Source organism: Sinocyclocheilus anshuiensis, unplaced genomic scaffold (assembly GCF_001515605.1).
Source record: "Sinocyclocheilus anshuiensis isolate Anshui unplaced genomic scaffold, SAMN03320099.WGS_v1.1 scaffold163, whole genome shotgun sequence".
NCBI lineage: Eukaryota > Metazoa > Chordata > Actinopteri > Cypriniformes > Cyprinidae > Sinocyclocheilus > Sinocyclocheilus anshuiensis.
In genome coordinates, this window is record NW_015548223.1 from 999,280 (window position 1) to 1,015,518 (window position 16,239).

The 16,239-nt window shown below is 36.5% G+C and overlaps 2 protein-coding genes across 3 annotated transcripts in view; one reads left to right on the forward strand and one right to left on the reverse strand.

Annotated features, from left to right (window-relative positions):
• LOC107654321 (serrate RNA effector molecule homolog) overlaps positions 1-10,179 on the reverse strand; it is a 25,814-nt gene extending 15,635 nt beyond the window's left edge. The window contains exons 1-10 of one of the 2 annotated variants that reach the window (XM_016441356.1): positions 10,083-10,179; positions 9,597-9,726; positions 6,230-6,373; positions 4,614-4,760; positions 4,345-4,533; positions 2,221-2,390; positions 1,886-2,064; positions 1,686-1,799; positions 1,394-1,571; positions 1,149-1,312 (exon numbers count right to left, since the gene is read on the reverse strand). In XM_016441356.1, coding sequence (XP_016296842.1) covers positions 1,149-1,312; positions 1,394-1,571; positions 1,686-1,799; positions 1,886-2,064; positions 2,221-2,390; positions 4,345-4,533; positions 4,614-4,760; positions 6,230-6,373; positions 9,597-9,715 — 1,404 coding nt within the window. In that variant the 5' untranslated portion in view covers positions 9,716-9,726; positions 10,083-10,179. Of the gene's footprint in view, positions 1-1,148; positions 1,313-1,393; positions 1,572-1,685; positions 1,800-1,885; positions 2,065-2,220; positions 2,391-4,344; positions 4,534-4,613; positions 4,761-6,229; positions 6,374-9,596; positions 9,741-10,082 lie in introns of both variants that reach the window. The other variant, XM_016441357.1, reaches the window with a different exon arrangement.
• Positions 10,180-11,085: 906 nt separating this feature from the next.
• LOC107654298 (peroxiredoxin-4-like) lies at positions 11,086-14,806 on the forward strand. The gene is made up of 7 exons (XM_016441322.1): positions 11,086-11,339; positions 11,881-11,998; positions 12,847-12,963; positions 13,072-13,194; positions 13,408-13,538; positions 14,587-14,621; positions 14,696-14,806. Exons 1-7 carry the CDS (start codon positions 11,132-11,134, stop codon positions 14,744-14,746), a joined length of 783 nt encoding a protein of 260 aa, XP_016296808.1. The 5' UTR covers positions 11,086-11,131; the 3' UTR covers positions 14,747-14,806.
• Positions 14,807-16,239: the final 1,433 nt, after the last annotated feature.

Genomic DNA, 16,239 nt, shown 5'->3' on the forward strand with positions numbered 1-16,239 from the left:
GTACCTGACAGTTCTTAGAACCGTTCGTCCCGATAGTAAAAAAAAACGGCTATATTCAAGCACGAATGAGAACAGTTTCGCGGGGGATGCCAGGTGTTCGGAAAAAAAAAGAAAAAAAAAAAGGATTATTGAAATCTCAAAATTGAAAAACTAATGCCAACCCACCGAACGAATATTCGAATATTCTGGCCCAGCCCGAACGAATACCCACATTTCTGACAATACCATGGTGCAGTTAGTGCTACAGTAAATCTATGGTAAATGGCGATTTGTTATTTGTGTTCCTCGCTGAACTCAAGCGCTTCACACAGGATCTCACAGCACCGTTTAGTGTCGCGTGATCGAGATTCATCATCTGCTCTAGTGAAGCTCGCGCCGCCGTTTGAACTTTGATCCGAGCGGATAAACGCTCCGAGTGGCGCGCTTCAAATGACTAGCGCTCTTTCGTTCTGCCTTTGCCGCATAAACATTATATCGAACTCTTATCATTTATCGAGGAAATTTATATCGCGCGATAATTATCGTTATCGATTTATCGCCCAGCCCTACTCCAAATACACCCCTCGGAAGAAATGCCTATAGCGGTTGCTGAATAAACAGAAGATTTAACTGCTTTCATGAATTCAACGTGACTAATAAACATGACTACGACCATTTATGGTTTATCGGAGTTAGTCTTATTCTAATTTTTATTATAATAAAGTATATAATAATGCAATGCTAATCGACATAACCTTTATCACTACTATTATACTTTGAAATATGTTGCATGCCTTATTCTGTGTAAGAAGCCACATCATCTCTCAGAAGGATTTATTTCAAACACTCGACTGACGTTATGAAGTGAGTTTGGAGTAAAAATATGTTATTAAACGTGGTATTTTCACTTGCTTTCAGATGGAGCAGCATTTACTACACAAGGTTCACTGACAAGCTACGCAAACAGCTTTCATAATCGTGCAATTAAATCAGTCTGCGATTATGAACGCGATTTTGCGTAGCTTGTCAGTGAACTACGGCTCTGTGTAGTAAATGCTGCTCCATCTGAAAGCACGTGATGGAGATTTACTACTGATTACAGAACCGGCTTTACTGACAAGATGCGCATAACAATCACATTCGATTAATCGTGCAGCATGCACACTTACAGCGATGATCTCCACCTTAGATATGGTTGGAGCGATGCTCCTCATGAAGAGAGAGCATGTCCTGTGAAGAGGTCGAGGCCGTGGAGGCTGATCGTCTTTTGGTTTCTTCTCCTTTTCTTTCTCCCTTTCCTTCTGCTCCTCCGTCGGCTCCTTCGCATCAGCGGCTTTAAAAGACCAGAAACACAGCGGTCACAACCATGACACTTTGACACGGATGATTCATTGTCAGAAGCCTTGAGACTGACCTTCCCCCTCCTCTTCTTCCTCTTCCTCCTTCTCTCCCTCGTCGGGTTCTCTCTCTCTTTCTGAGGGTTTCTCCGAGCAGTGAGAGTTTGAGTCGGAGTCAGAATCGGATTCGCTGTCGGATGCACTGGCTTCATCTTCACTGTCTCCACTGTGCTTCCTCTTCCTCTTCTTACTTAGCTAGAGAGAAAGAGAATGTCAGAACTCCGGAATGCAATTAATGCAAACAGACATCTAAGTTACGAAACAGATGGTACATCAACGAAACAAGGCGGCAAAACTTAGCTAACTAACCTTCTTGGGTTCTGGGATGGGCTCAGCAGGTACTTCTTTCTCGGTCTTCTCCTCTCTTTCACTGCCTCCTGCAGAAGCGGCTGCATCCTTCTCAGTGCCCTCATCACCCTCGCCCTATAGACACAAAATTAACCATAAGTGTTACAAAGATCCTCAAAATACTGTCTTATCCTTTGCTCTGTTACGCAACAATCCCTCACCATCTTGTCTTTTTCAGTCGAGGGTTTGCGCTCAACATCCGCGGTCCTGGGCTCATCCTGTTTGGGCGGTTCAGAACCAGGTCCACCGGATGACAGCCTCTCTCGCTCCTCCTCTTCCTCGTTGGGCTGTTCCAGGATGCGCAGGTCATTTTCCGTTCCTCCTTCCATCTTTATTACAGCTAACAGAGCCAAACGAAGCACATGCTTTGAGAAAAGGGCACGTGTGTAACGGACCGCCATAGTTCATCATTACCAGTGGACACCATTTGGAATGACATGACAATTTCAATTTTTTAGACATTTAAAACTAGCAAATGAAAAGCACTTCTCTATACCTGCATCTAAAATCTTGGTGATTTGCGGAGCATGCTCTATATCCAAAGAGATGGATTCAAAGGAGTTATTGTCCATCAGATACATGTAGACGTTCAGCCGGTTCTGTAGAGCACTGTGGGCTTCTGCTTTACGCCTCCCAGCCTCATCCGGGTGGTACTTAGTACGAAACCTGACAGGCAGACAGAGAGGAGAAAGAAGGACAAATGGGGTGTTTGGAGGGGAAAAAAACAGCATGTTAGCAACTATTTCTGAAGTCAACCTCACAAACTAGTCACCAAGAGACATGCTAGTTATAACCTGCCTTCTACATTTCTAAAAGTGCTTTGATAAAACCAAATTGGATCCAACAACCCATTATCCCACATAATTGGCCCCCTTTCAGTCATATGACTTTGTGGCTCTATTCTAAAACTAGTGAGCTGCCTAGACAGGCAGCATAAACATGCTCCCAATGTGAAGGAGCAATCATTTTGTTGACTTCTAAGATGCCTTCTTTTAGCTAGATTCTAAGACAGCATCACATGTATCCTTCCAAGATGAAGCGATAGAAATACATTTACTTGATGGACCCTTTTCACATTTCCAGGGTTACTGGAAGCTGAAGTCATCCTAGTTTGATCAAACTTCTATAGTGGAGAACAGAAACTACAACAAACGTCATTTTTGTGTTTCCATTTGCACCAATAGAAAAAGAGCATTTAGCATTTCTATGACTTTTGTTTGTTCATTGTATTTTGTGTATAACCGTGTGCGTGTAAAATTTTAGATTAACAACATGTTAATGTCAAACCGCATTGAAATCAACTGTGTGAAGCGAGTACAAAAATACTGCATATGTACAGCGTTCCAAATCATTCCCTTCTGACGTTTCATTCCAGTTAAGATGCCGTCTTAGAAGGCAGCTGCATATTTAGGCAGTATTCAGGAAGACAGCACACTAGGTTTTGAAGAGCTTATGACACCAATTTGTCGGCTGAATTTTTAAGTGCACTTCTGTCAGTCTTACTACACATGCTATAAACAAAACTTGTGTTTAAGTGCGTGTTTGTGTATATACAGTAAGGTACACTCACCACCAAAGTAGAAGAAACAGAAAATAAGTAGTAAAAACAACAATACAAACTGGTGCATTATCAAGAAACGAGAGTTGGGTGAAAACATTTTCCATTGTGTGCACTAAATTTACCTGATGTACTCCCCGCATTACAACACATTTACACTGAGAGCGGTCTTCTCAGAGGAGTGTGTACATACACACCATTTCTGCGTTTTTGGGGAGGTTTGATTGATCCAAATATCAAAAATGAAAAAGAAAAAGGGGAAGAAAGGCATCACACACTACAGAAAATAAAAAAAAATCTTTCCGTGAACACGACGGTAGGTTTGGATTGTGAGTGTTCGACTGTCTAACTAAAAGCCCTGGTACTTGGATTCTAATGGCAGCTGCATTGTGCGCAGTGCAAACCCTGACTAACTAACAGCGACTCCTGCGACGGGTCCAAGAGCTTTTCTCATCTTCCAATACCTTGTGGTGATGAAGGGAAGAAGGATTTTTGTTAATTTGTAAACCAAAGAACAATATGCAATAACCTGAAATGAAATGAACGTTAAAATTACAGGCAACAAGTCAATGAGGAGACCAATTCAGTTGCTGTGGAGACAAACTGATGAGATAGCAGACACTAATTAGAAATTATTATTATTATTATTTTTTTAAATAATGCTATCAGGAGCATATAAAACACTCAAACTTTAAAGGAATAGTTCATGCAAAACAGAAAGAAAGTTTTAAATTTTGGATGAACTACAACTTTAAAAGGGTACTTCACCCTCAAAACACAACTATCGTAATTTACGAACTATGCATTAAAGGATATTCAGAGTTGTACTCCGTTACAAGAAAATTAAATTGTGCAGCTAAAAGCCTTTTCACATTATTAAACCATCTTAACTACAGGCCAAATGAATTATTAACAGAACACAGTCAAATATTCGGAGGCTGATGGGTGTAGAAATTGGCCACTTCTGTGCTTAGATGCAGGACTTGTTCCTCGATCACTAGCTTAATGCACAAACACTACCAAAACAGAACACTAAAGCAAAAACAGCAACTGTTATCGTACCACTCTTCGTCTTTATGGGCCAGGAAGAAGTCCTGCATCTGCTGGCGCCTGAAATCGATCTTGTACTCATTGTAGCGTTTGACCGACTCAGTCTCATCCACAGAGTCGTCCAGGGACAGCAGGAACTCCTTAAAGGTCTTCATCACAGGAAGGGGAGGACCGAGATCCATATCATGGATGTTTCCCAGCCTGAATGAAGACCAGAGAGGAGGAGGTGACCACACAGGTTCAATGCAAGGGAATGGTGGACTGTAGACCTTCCTGCTCACCTGGCCTGGATGGGGATTCCATGATGAGGCTGCATCAGGTGCATGTCAGGGTGACCCCACGGCTGAGGAGGGGCGTAGCCGGGCCCTCCTCCGCCTCCATAACCCAGATCATAGCCACCATGGTAAGGGTCACCTCCATGGTCATCCCTGAGAAGAGTGCAGAAGAGTTTTATATAGGCATTTGATCCCTTTGGCTTCGTTTCAAAAGCTAGTGAGCTGCCTACAAGGCATCACAGACGTGCACTTCACTATATGTGACCCTGGACCACAAAACCAGTAATAAGTGTCAATTTTTTTTTAAATTGAGATTTATGCATAATCTGAAACCTGAATAAATAAGCTTTCCATTGTTTGTATGCATGGTTTGTTATGATAGGACAATATTTGGTCGAGATACATCTATTTGAAAATCTGGAATCTGAGGGTGCAAAAAAAAAAAAAATCAAAATATTGAAAAAAAAAAATCGCCTTTAAAGTTGTCCAAATGAAGTTCTTAGCAATGCATATTACTAATCAAAAATTAAGTTATATATTTATGGTAGGAAATTTACAAAATATCTTCATGGAACACTATCTTTACTTAACATCCTAATGATTTTTGGCATAAAAGAAAAATCGATAATTTTGACCCATACAATGTATTTTTGGCTATCGTTACAAATATACCCCAGCGACTTAAGACTGCTTTTGTGCTCCAGGGTCACATTTGTGCATGCTTTCGTATTTTTATGCTTAAGAGTATAGGGCCCTATAAAAACTATTTTATTTCTTCCCCAAATTCTGTTTCTCCATTTCTGCTTTTTCCCCCCCATTTTAATTATGGATTTCATTTTAATGGTCAAATTAAATTTGACACCAAAAATTCATATCTTATCAATAAAACATGTTTAAACAATTTATTAAAAACTCAGCAAGACTTTTTAGGGCCTTATGAAATCCTATTTATTTTCCCAAATTCTGTTTTATTTTCGGGATTCTGTTCTCATGGTTTAAAACAGAATAATAATTTAAAAAAAAACATGTCTAATTGAATTCACAAGACAAATTTATTAAAATATTTACAATAACATGGCCCTACGGCCCTTTTATTTATTTAGCAATTCTGTCTCATCTGCTTTAATTTTTCGATAAATATACAAATAAATAAATAAATGTGGTAATCAATTGAAGGCCCAACATTAGCAATTTAACTGACCTTTTAAAACAAATAAAATAAATGTATAAATTTAAAAAGTCATTTTATTTTTTGGGTTTCCTGTTAAAATTAAAACATGGAAGAAAATTTGATATTCCTTAAAAAAAAAGGTTTAAGTTTCATTATTATGACTTCGAAAAGTACATTCTACTGTGCAGTAGTAATATATTTGTGATATAATCTTAAAAGTCAAATCTTTCTTTTTTTTTTACTGGAGTGGAATGTCTTAAAACTCAAAGGGCACTAAGAGTATCATGTTGTTCGCTTTGCAACATGCAAACTCTGTTGAATCCTTTGTGAATCATTTCCAAATTGGTCACATTTTAATTAGAATACTGCCTATGTGGCAGACAGCAAGCCAGCCTGTTTGGTTTCAAAACAGAAGTTTAAAAGTTCAAAAGAGATCTCTTCCAGTTCTTACCAGTCTCTCCTCATGCGCTTCTGCTGAGGGCTCATGTCATGACGTGGAGGGGAAAATCTCTCTCGTCTGCCCCTCTCGTAGTCACGATACTCCCCTCGGCTGCGTCGCTCGCGGCCCCGGTCCCACTCTCTAGCCGAGGGCCGCCAGTAAACGACAACCACAGGAAATATATATAAAAATATGCAAGTATACAAGTCTCTTGAACAGGGCCATAACCATCATAAACATTAAAGATGATAATAATAAAACAGATATGGCCAAAGTATCAATGATAAAAATGAAATTTGCTGCAATTTATTCTGTAAATGTGTTTCCATCATGGTCTATGCACGTCTTCTTAGGAGGAGTTTACACGATAACTTTCTCAATGTTTTGGCCGTTCAATCACATGACAAAGGTGTTTTGGGGGACTGAAAACTACGAAAACAGAAATTTGTGAAAACATTGCCACATGCATATTATATATTCAGTCTTTAGAATTTTTGCGTAGTTTCTTTACTATCGCCAACTACTGGCCAGGCATGCATAATACAGTATTTCTATACATTTCCACAACATTGTCATCTACATATGCAAAACTTTTCAAAAAAGCAAAATTTATCCAATCGTTGTCGTGTAAACATACCGGACTCGATTATTCGACTCAGTTAAGCACATGTTTTTTAATGCACATTTTTTGCACGTTTCCATCCAGCACTTTAAGTGCTATCCTACTGGGACCCAGGCATACACTTCTGTCCTCTGTAGAGGGCATTATATTTTAGTGAATTTCTCTGAAACCCTACATGTCACAGTTTTTAGTCTGGATGTCCTGTTCAGAGCACATTCAGGGCTTTTCAGAGATATCACATGTTTGGAGGTTTGATCATAAACACTCGCTCTGCTTGGTCTTTAAATATGACTGATATTGACAGAATGATCACATTTAGCACTCTTAAGGAAATATGATAATGTTTTGTAATTATAATTTAAATCTGGCTAATTTTCTAATTGTTTGTCGTAAATAAACATCTCAGAAAAATGTTATGGGGTTTTAAATCAGAATATGACTTTTTGTTATGAAACAGGGCGTAATTTTCAAACATGTCTTCTGTAGAAGACACCAGAACAAACATTGTGTTAATCAGGCATTTTGGGGAAACACAACAAGAAATTATAGATCAATACTCCTATGAGATATTATGAAAATGTTGCCAAGTTATTACTCCCATTATAACACTTCTTTTTTCATTATGGTTTGTCCCAAGAACACATTAATATGCAAATTAGATTCAGTGTATAGATACATTGTATAGAATGGGAATACCAATTTATGGACATTTTACGCACATATTGCATAGAGTACAGTAGTATATCAAATCATGGTTATATATTTCATAACATAGTTGAGAATCATTGTACAAAGTTTGGTTAAAAATAGCCTGAAACCTAAAGACTGATTGGTGAATGAAAAAATAAACCATTGTTTTTGCCGATACATGCCTTTTCATGTCCAGTTATTATTTTTTTTGAGTCCTGACGTCCTCTACAAAGGACATAGAATAAAATATATTTTTTTCTCCATTTGTTTCTTATGCACCTACCAATGCAAAGGCAAAAAAAAAATAAAAAATAAAAATTCACAAAACTTTTTCTGGTTCTCAGGAGGATATCACAAAATTTGCATAAAAATAGGTGCATGGAAACATGGCTAGTAAAGCAAACTTCAACTTTTTTGAATTAAAAATATAAAAAATTTTAAAAAAGTGAAAAATGTTATTCATAATCAAATGGGACGTTTTCAGCATTTTAGGCACATGATTAAATGTGAATGTGTGCATATTTCAAAATATGCACACATTTAATACAACAAAAACATTTTTGTATCCCCCAATGTTCAAAACATGGTTACGGCCTTGCTCTTGAAAAATATCACACCCCAGGTGGACAAGAAATCTCTGCTCCATTTCCCACAGGGTTCCTACACACTTTCCATCTCAAAACGCCATACTTTTCCAGACTCAAATCTCCAAACCTCACGGTAGATTTTCAGACCATATTTAATATAAATTGTTCATGCAGCATTATTTTCAGCTTTGTATTTGGTATAGTACAGTCATCTGTAAATATTTTCATTCTCATGTTTTTTTTTTTTATTGATTTTCTCTAAGTGACAACATACAGAGCCCCTAAAATAATTAAGAATAAAAAAATTAAAAAAAACAGACTTTTGCATGCACAGAAGAAACTCTTTTTGTGCCGTTGATAAACTATTCACATGCACACAGGAATTTTTTGCATGCTTATGCATTACAATTTCTAGATTTATTTATATTATAACCTCTTTCCTTTGTGCGTCACTGCCATCTTACTGTGAAGAAAACAACAGCTTGGATGCACAAGAATTAATAGAGAACTACTTCCTCAAAATGTGGCTTTCCTTAGGCTAGTACCTCTAATATCAAGGCCTAACGTCAAATTTAATTCATCCTCTGTGGCGGCGGAGAAACAATGACATGAAATGGGCTGACGGCACAATACAGCTATGTGCACTGTCCTATTTGATAAGTTAAGTTCAAGGGTCTATAAAAAAAAAAAGACTGGCACTGTATAACATTTTTTTTTTTTTTTTTTTAAGTGTTCAAAACTTGTTTTTTTTTTCAGGGCAGTATGTAATATTTCAAGGCCTTAAGTCTACTTTGATGCATACTCTGTGGCGGCCAAAAAACCACAGAGAAAAGGTTTGTGCAATGCTCAGTGAGCATTGTCCTATATGCTAAGTTTAATGGTTTCTCGTATGCACATAAAAGCCTGTATATTTTTTATTTCTATAAAGGACTTTGAGGCTCTGTAATACAGTGCTCATGAGAAGAAACCCAAAACGCTTAGCCTATAACCTGCATGAAAAAGTGCACCTTGAATTCATTCAGTCATGTTTGACAATCACTAAACAGCAGCCATGAAAACACACGTCTTGTCTGATAAATTGATTTTCGTTCTATTATAGAAAACTAAGCAGTGGCAAAAGTCTGGAAATGCTAAATTTTTTCCATACTCTGCTTTCTTTTTTTCCATACTTTTCCAGACCTGGAACTAGACTTGTGCCGGTATTCGGTAATGCGATATATCACGGTAATGAATATGCACGATATGTTATAAGAAAAAACAGTTATTAAACCTGTTATACTGTATTATGACAGCACTTTTTTTTATACTACATTTCAATATCGTGATAATACCGTATACCGTGATAAACGCATTAGCAATTAATCGCAACATGAGAATTTGATACCGGCATATCCCTAAATTCCAAACCGCGTAGGAACCCTGTTCTCTATCTTCCCAGTATCTGCAGTCATAATACCGTGTCTTGGGCAGATTAACTCACCGGTCGTTCCAGTCGTCTCTGCGGCGGTCCTCTCTCTCCCGGGACCGGTCATAGTCGCTCCTCTCCCGGCGGAACTTGTCTCTGCGTCTGCGGTCGTACTCATCATCGCTGTCGGCCATGGTGTTTCAGTCTGGGCGAGGTTTGCGGTGAAACACAAGAGAGTGCAGACAAACCGCTTTATTAACGGCAGATTGTAACCTTATCCCGATTTCACTGGAGAGCGTTCAAATCACAGATCTCTAAAAACCGCCCAATTAACCGGCAAAACCGGCGTAACGCTAACAACCAAACATGCTAGCTCTCCAAAGGCCGTGTAACGCGACTCATATTCATAAAATAACCACAGAAGCACGTGAAGAACACGAGGCAAGCGTTATGTAAGGAAAAGTCGCGCGCGTACAGACAACCTTGGATTGTTATAACGTTCAGTAGATGTTAAAAATTGGTGGTACAACATAAAATAACAGCTTTATGACCGATACTCACCAGTTACTAGGTTTAAAAGGCTTTGATCCGGCGAACTCCCGCCAGCGCGCGAGCGTCCTGAACAACAGCAGCGGAAGTGACGATCATATACAGAACAGCTGCGCCACCGTGTGACCCGGATGACCGAAGTATAGTGAATTTTGAGTAAAAATAGAAGTATAATATGTATTTTTTGTACGTTTTATTTGTTATTTGCTTTTATTAAATATATATGTATACACACACACAGAGAGAGAGAGAGAGAGCAACTGATAGTACACATGTAATCTGGATCATGTAATCAGATTCCAGAAATTAAGAATTAGCATTAGATTAAATTACATTTTAAAATACTCGTAATCACACTACAGTTACTTTTTTTATTGATTACATATTATTCATACAAATTATTCAGAATTTATTGATTCTCCTCAATTCCTCTTTTTCGTCTTTTAAATGTTCCTTTCTAAAATAACCTACCGTTTATATACTCTCAGAAAGTCTTCCAGGTTTGTGGACACTCACACAAACACCAGTCACTAAAATTGAGAGGCCACACAACATTTGACCCCTGGATTTACAAAAATCATTTCAATTTTAAAAAGTGTTTTCTCAATATTGCATCAACTACTGATGAGCACACTCACAAAAATTGCTATTTTAACCTATATATCTTATAATGCTTATATAGATGTACATGTTATCAAATTAAAAATAAATTACATATGCACTTTACGCAGAATAACAACAGATATTGTTACATTGTTGATGATTAGTAAAAAAAAAATTAAATTAATTAAAAAAAATTACATTAATGAATTCTTCATTGGTACGTGACTGATGATGGATTCTAATGGAGGAAAATAAATAAATAAAAGAGTTGTAATGGCGCGCTGGAGCGGAAACCCCAGATTTCTATATTATATCAATCGCCGTCAGACCCGCTCAATAGAACGCAGCTGCAGCCGATCCGATCATCATACAGATCGATGATGTCTGCGCGCGGCGGCTGAGTTGAAGGAGGAATAATAATCGAACTAAGAGTAACGCGCTTCCTGCAAGACTCAGCAATGGATGTCAGTCGCTGCGTTAAAACGCCCAGAGAATGGCTCGGCGTGCTTTGCGCACTGCTTTTGCTCACCGAGTCGGTTCTGTGTGACCGTGCAGACTGGAAGAAAGAGCAGGAGTGTTATAATTACGCCGGTGGACACGTTTATCCCGGAGAGGCTTTCCGCGTCCCGGTTTCTGATCATTCCCTTCATCTGAGCAAAGCCAAAAGTGCGTTTCGCTCATTTATGCATATCACATGCATGCTCAATGCATGGATTTAAATGAAAAATGTGATCTTAAATATATATCTCTATATTTTTAAATATCCATTAAAATGTTATTTACCATATATCTCCAACAGCTGTCAACACGTACTACTGTTGGCGTGTTAGCATAGTCTCTTATTTGAAAAACCGTGTGGTCTAATTGCTCTAACACTTTGTAATGAATGTAAATCAATTGTTCCAGAAGGATTGTCAGCTATATTTTGTCGGCATGACCGTTCAGCTGATGCATTATCAGAATAACTCGTTCACATCAGTGTTTGAGATACTAATATGTGCTGTTTATTTGTGCAAATCCGCTCATTTTAACAGTTATTGGGTTATGTGGGGCATAAAAGTGCACAGCTTTTAAGGACACGTCAATGCTTTTTTTTTTCTCAAGCATGCTATTGAATCTCTTAAAGATACAGTAGTTCACATGCATGCATATGCACTAACATATCTGCAATAATTATTGATGTTGTGATATGTTCCTTTCTTTTCAGTCTCCAAACCAACGCCACACTGGGAAGCAACAGCTGTGATCAATGGCGAGTTTAAGGAGTTGAAACTATCAGATTATAAAGGAAAATACCTGGTTTTCTTCTTCTACCCTCTGGACTTGTGAGCTCTGACTACATAAACCTCAGCTATTCTTCAAATTAGATGATTGAATGCACAAAGCACTTATCAGAAGTTTAGTTTTGTTTTTAAAAGAGGACTCTTATGTTCACTAAGGTTGCACTTATTTGATCAAAAATAGAGAAAATGCAGTAATGTTGTGAAATATTATTACAATTTAAAATAATAGTTTTTCTATGTGAATATATGTTAAAGGGGTCATATGATGCTTTTTTAAAGATCATTATTTTTGTGATCCTTCAGAAATCATAATAATATGCTGATTTGGTGTTCCATTATTAATAATGGTTCTAATTATTATCAATGTTGAAAACGGTTGCGCTGCTTCATGTTTTAGTGGAAACTGTAATACATTGGTTTTCAGGATTCTTTAATAGAATGTTCAAAAGAACAGCATTTATTTGAAATAGAAATCTTCTGTAACATCATCAATGCCTTTACAGTCAATTTCAATCAATTCAATGCATCCTTGGTGAATAAAAATATGCATTTCCTTTTTCTTGTTTGAATGGTAGTGTGTCACAGTTTCCACAAAAATATGAAGCAGCACAGCTGTTTTCAGCATTGGTAATAATCAGAAATATGTCTTGAGCAGCAAATCAGCATATTAGACTGATTTCTGAAGATCATGTGACACTGAAGACTGGAGTAATGATGCTGAAAATTCAGCTTTGATCACAGGAATAAATTACATTTTAACATATTCACTTTGAAAACAGTTATTCGAAATTGTAATACTATTTCAAAACATTTCTAAATAAGTATTTTTGATCAAATGAATGCAGCCTCAGTGAGCAGAAGAGACTTAATTCTAATCGTTTGATCCGCAGCACGTTTGTGTGTCCTACTGAGATCATGGCCTTCAGTGATCGTGTGCACGAGTTTCAGGCCATCAACGCAGAAGTGGTTGCCTGCTCGGTGGACTCTCAGTTTACTCACCTGGCCTGGTGAGAAGAACACACTCCTTAATTCACATACACATTTGAGATGATTCATTGTGATCTCTTATATAAGTGAGGACTAAGAATGGACTCACTGCTGGTTTCTTTCATCAGGATCAACACACCCAGGAAACAAGGAGGTCTCGGACCAATGAAAATCCCTCTTCTTTCTGACCTCACTCATCAGATATCCAAGGACTACGGCATCTTTCTTGAGGATCAAGGGCACACGCTCCGGTACTGAAACCAAGCCTTTTCATTTTTGGACCCTATTGGACCTTAATATTGTCCAGTAAATGGATTTTACAAATGTATCTTTGAAAATCTATTTACGGTAATCCGAAACAAATGGAAAAGGCATTCAGTGAAAAATCAGAATGTTCCAATATTACATGAATGACTTGCCTGCTGAATTATGAGGTAATGGTTTTATTCTCTGCTGTCTTTTAGAGGTCTCTTCATCATCGATGTTAAAGGTGTTCTCAGGCAGATCACCATGAACGACCTGCCGGTGGGACGCTCTGTGGACGAGACCCTCAGACTGGTGCAGGCCTTCCAGTACACTGATAAACACGGAGAAGGTACGGCATTTATTAACCGTTTCGCATATTGCATTGATGACACACTTTTGTCAAAGTTATCATCTGAAAAATAGTTTATAACAGTGTTTACTAGGGTAGCCAATGTTAACATATTGATTTATGAGATTAAATGTTTTATCTGTTTTAATCCTTAAAATATTTGGATGTAAATACAGAGTTTGAGATTAATTGCTTTAACTAAAAAAAAATAATAATAATAATTGTCATGCAAAACAGTAGAGAGTGGGTTTTCCTATGACTTCACACTCAGAACAGAGCTGTTATTGTTAACTAGAACTATTAAAAATAGATTTCGGTAACTGGAATGAAGTGGAAATAAAATAAATACAAATTGAATACATACAAACAATACAAATATTAAATGAAAAACTTAGAGGGAAATTAGAAATGTTGCTTTGGCAACTAACCAATGTAAATTTAAGCTAAAATTGAAATAAAAATAAATTAAAGCTATATATATATATATATAAGATTTATACAAAAAAAAAAAATACAATAAGGACAAAAGCAAAATTACTAACATTTGAATTAAAATGAAAACTGAAAATATAAAAATAAAAGCTAATTCAAAATTATCTTAGAAATTATTAAATAACATCTGGATTATCTGTGCATTTATTTCCATATTGCTGCATATAGTAGCCTGTCCAAAATTTGAAATGTAGCTAAGAAATGGGCAACAAATGGAGAGATTTGATTGAGAATTAATGAAAGCATATGCTTGCATTCAACTAAAAAGAGAAATCTATCTTTTTTATTAGTTAAAAATATCCAGAGCAGCAAAAAAATCTTGATTTTTTTTTTTTTGGAATGTTCATGACTGTTTAAATAAAGGAAAAAACATGTATATTCTTGAAATGTGTAATAGGAGTTTGGACACAGCGATATATCAGTCAATCTCTAATTGTAATATGCATTATCCACCAGAACGTTGTAATATAAATAGCTTATATCATGCATACTTAAGTACATAAGCGTGCATGACATAAACGTGTTGCTGACTCTGTCTCTGTCTCTCTGATGTCAGTGTGTCCAGCTGGATGGAAGCCTGGCAGTGATACGGTAAGATTTCAGTGTGTGTGTGTGTGTGTGTGTGTATGGTCTCAGGTTACAGTATCTCTCCTCTTTCCGCTCAGATTATCCCAGACCCCGCAGGCAAACACAAGTACTTTGATAAACTCAACTGAGCTGAATGTTTTCACTACACGTGTTTGTTCTGATGACGGTTTCTGAAGCACAGAATAAAAGGAGAGTTTTGATAAACATGTAGTCCTGTTTCGTCCCTGCAATGTGTGTCTGATTGTTTGTGTCATTGAAAATGTCATAGAAATGATGGAAATGTTAAAAGCAGTGGAAATTTCTATTGAGAATGTCTAGATAGAAACTGCACTGCAAAAATGACTTTCCTCCTCAGTATTTTTGACTTGTTTTCCAGTACAAATATTCTTAAGTCTAAATATTTTTAAATCAAGATACATTTACAAGCAAAATGACACATTAAGTCGTTTTCAAAAAAACAAAAACATTAATTGAATTTTTGCTTATAACAAGAAAAAAAATATGCCAATAGGGTAATAAAAATAATTTAGTTTACCCTTTGAATTAAGTTTCTTTTTCTTGACCACATTGGCAGATTTTTTTTTCCTTTCATACATTTAGAAGACACAAAAAACAGACATTATTTTGCTTCTCATCTTATCTTCATTTAAGAATGTTTAGATATTTGTTCTGGAAAACTAGACAAAATTGCCAAGTAATAAAATAATTTTTGCAGTGTGCATTAAAACCTTTAAGTTTAAAAAATAAATATAAGTAATATATATCTATATTACTTGTAGACAATTTTGTGTTATTGGAGATATTTGTATCAGGGTTATTATAGTAAACAAACCATAAAAAACTTTTGTTAACTGAAATATAAGTTTGTTTCCTTTATTTATTTTTTATTCCAGCTAGTTGCTGAGGAAACTTCACATTTTCATTTACATAATTAACTTTATGTACTAAAATAACAAAAACTAAAACTAATAAAAACTGTATAGAAATATTAAATAATGACCAAATTACTAAAATTTAAAAATGGAAAATCTAAAATTTAAAAGAATTCAAACTATTAACAAAAACGCTAATAGCTTCATAATGATACTAAGACAATGAAATGTGTGAAATGGTTTTAAATCTATTAACTCTACAGATTGCTATCTGAAATACAAATGAAAATCTTTCCCAATGATAGTTTTAAATTATTAGCAATGGAAATTCATTGGTTAAAGATGTGAGAATCCTGAATCTGCAAACAAGCATACAGAATGTGAACTGATTCGTCTGACACTAGAGGGCGATGTAGAATAAGCTTTTATAGCACAACCCGAACAAAACAGGTGTTTTTCTGAAATTACATGTGTAGAAAATCAGCAGGGTGATGCTTTGCAGCTGCTGTCATTGCAATACATTTGAACTGTGTTGAGACCGGAAACATTGGACTGTTTTTAAGGAAAGGCCTGTATTACTGCAAACATGCACAGCTGCAATAATAGTGTCACGCTGCTAAAGACTAGATAAGGCTGTTTCTTGACCCCGTCCCAGACAGATGTTAAGGCCAAAGTGCAAATGTGTGAACTGCCAGACAATAAAGTTATGCATGTGGGACTATTATACAATTATTGATTTAACTATTTGA

Coding starts and splice junctions, on each gene's coding strand:
- LOC107654298 (XM_016441322.1), top strand. CDS start 11,132: ATGGATGTCAGTCGCTGCGTTAAAACGCCCAGAGAATGGCTCGGCGTG. Junction 12,964..13,071: donor CAGTTTACTCACCTGGCCTG/GTGAGAAGAACA, acceptor TTCTTTCATCAG/GATCAACACACCCAGGAAAC. Junction 13,195..13,407: donor GATCAAGGGCACACGCTCCG/GTACTGAAACCA, acceptor GCTGTCTTTTAG/AGGTCTCTTCATCATCGATG.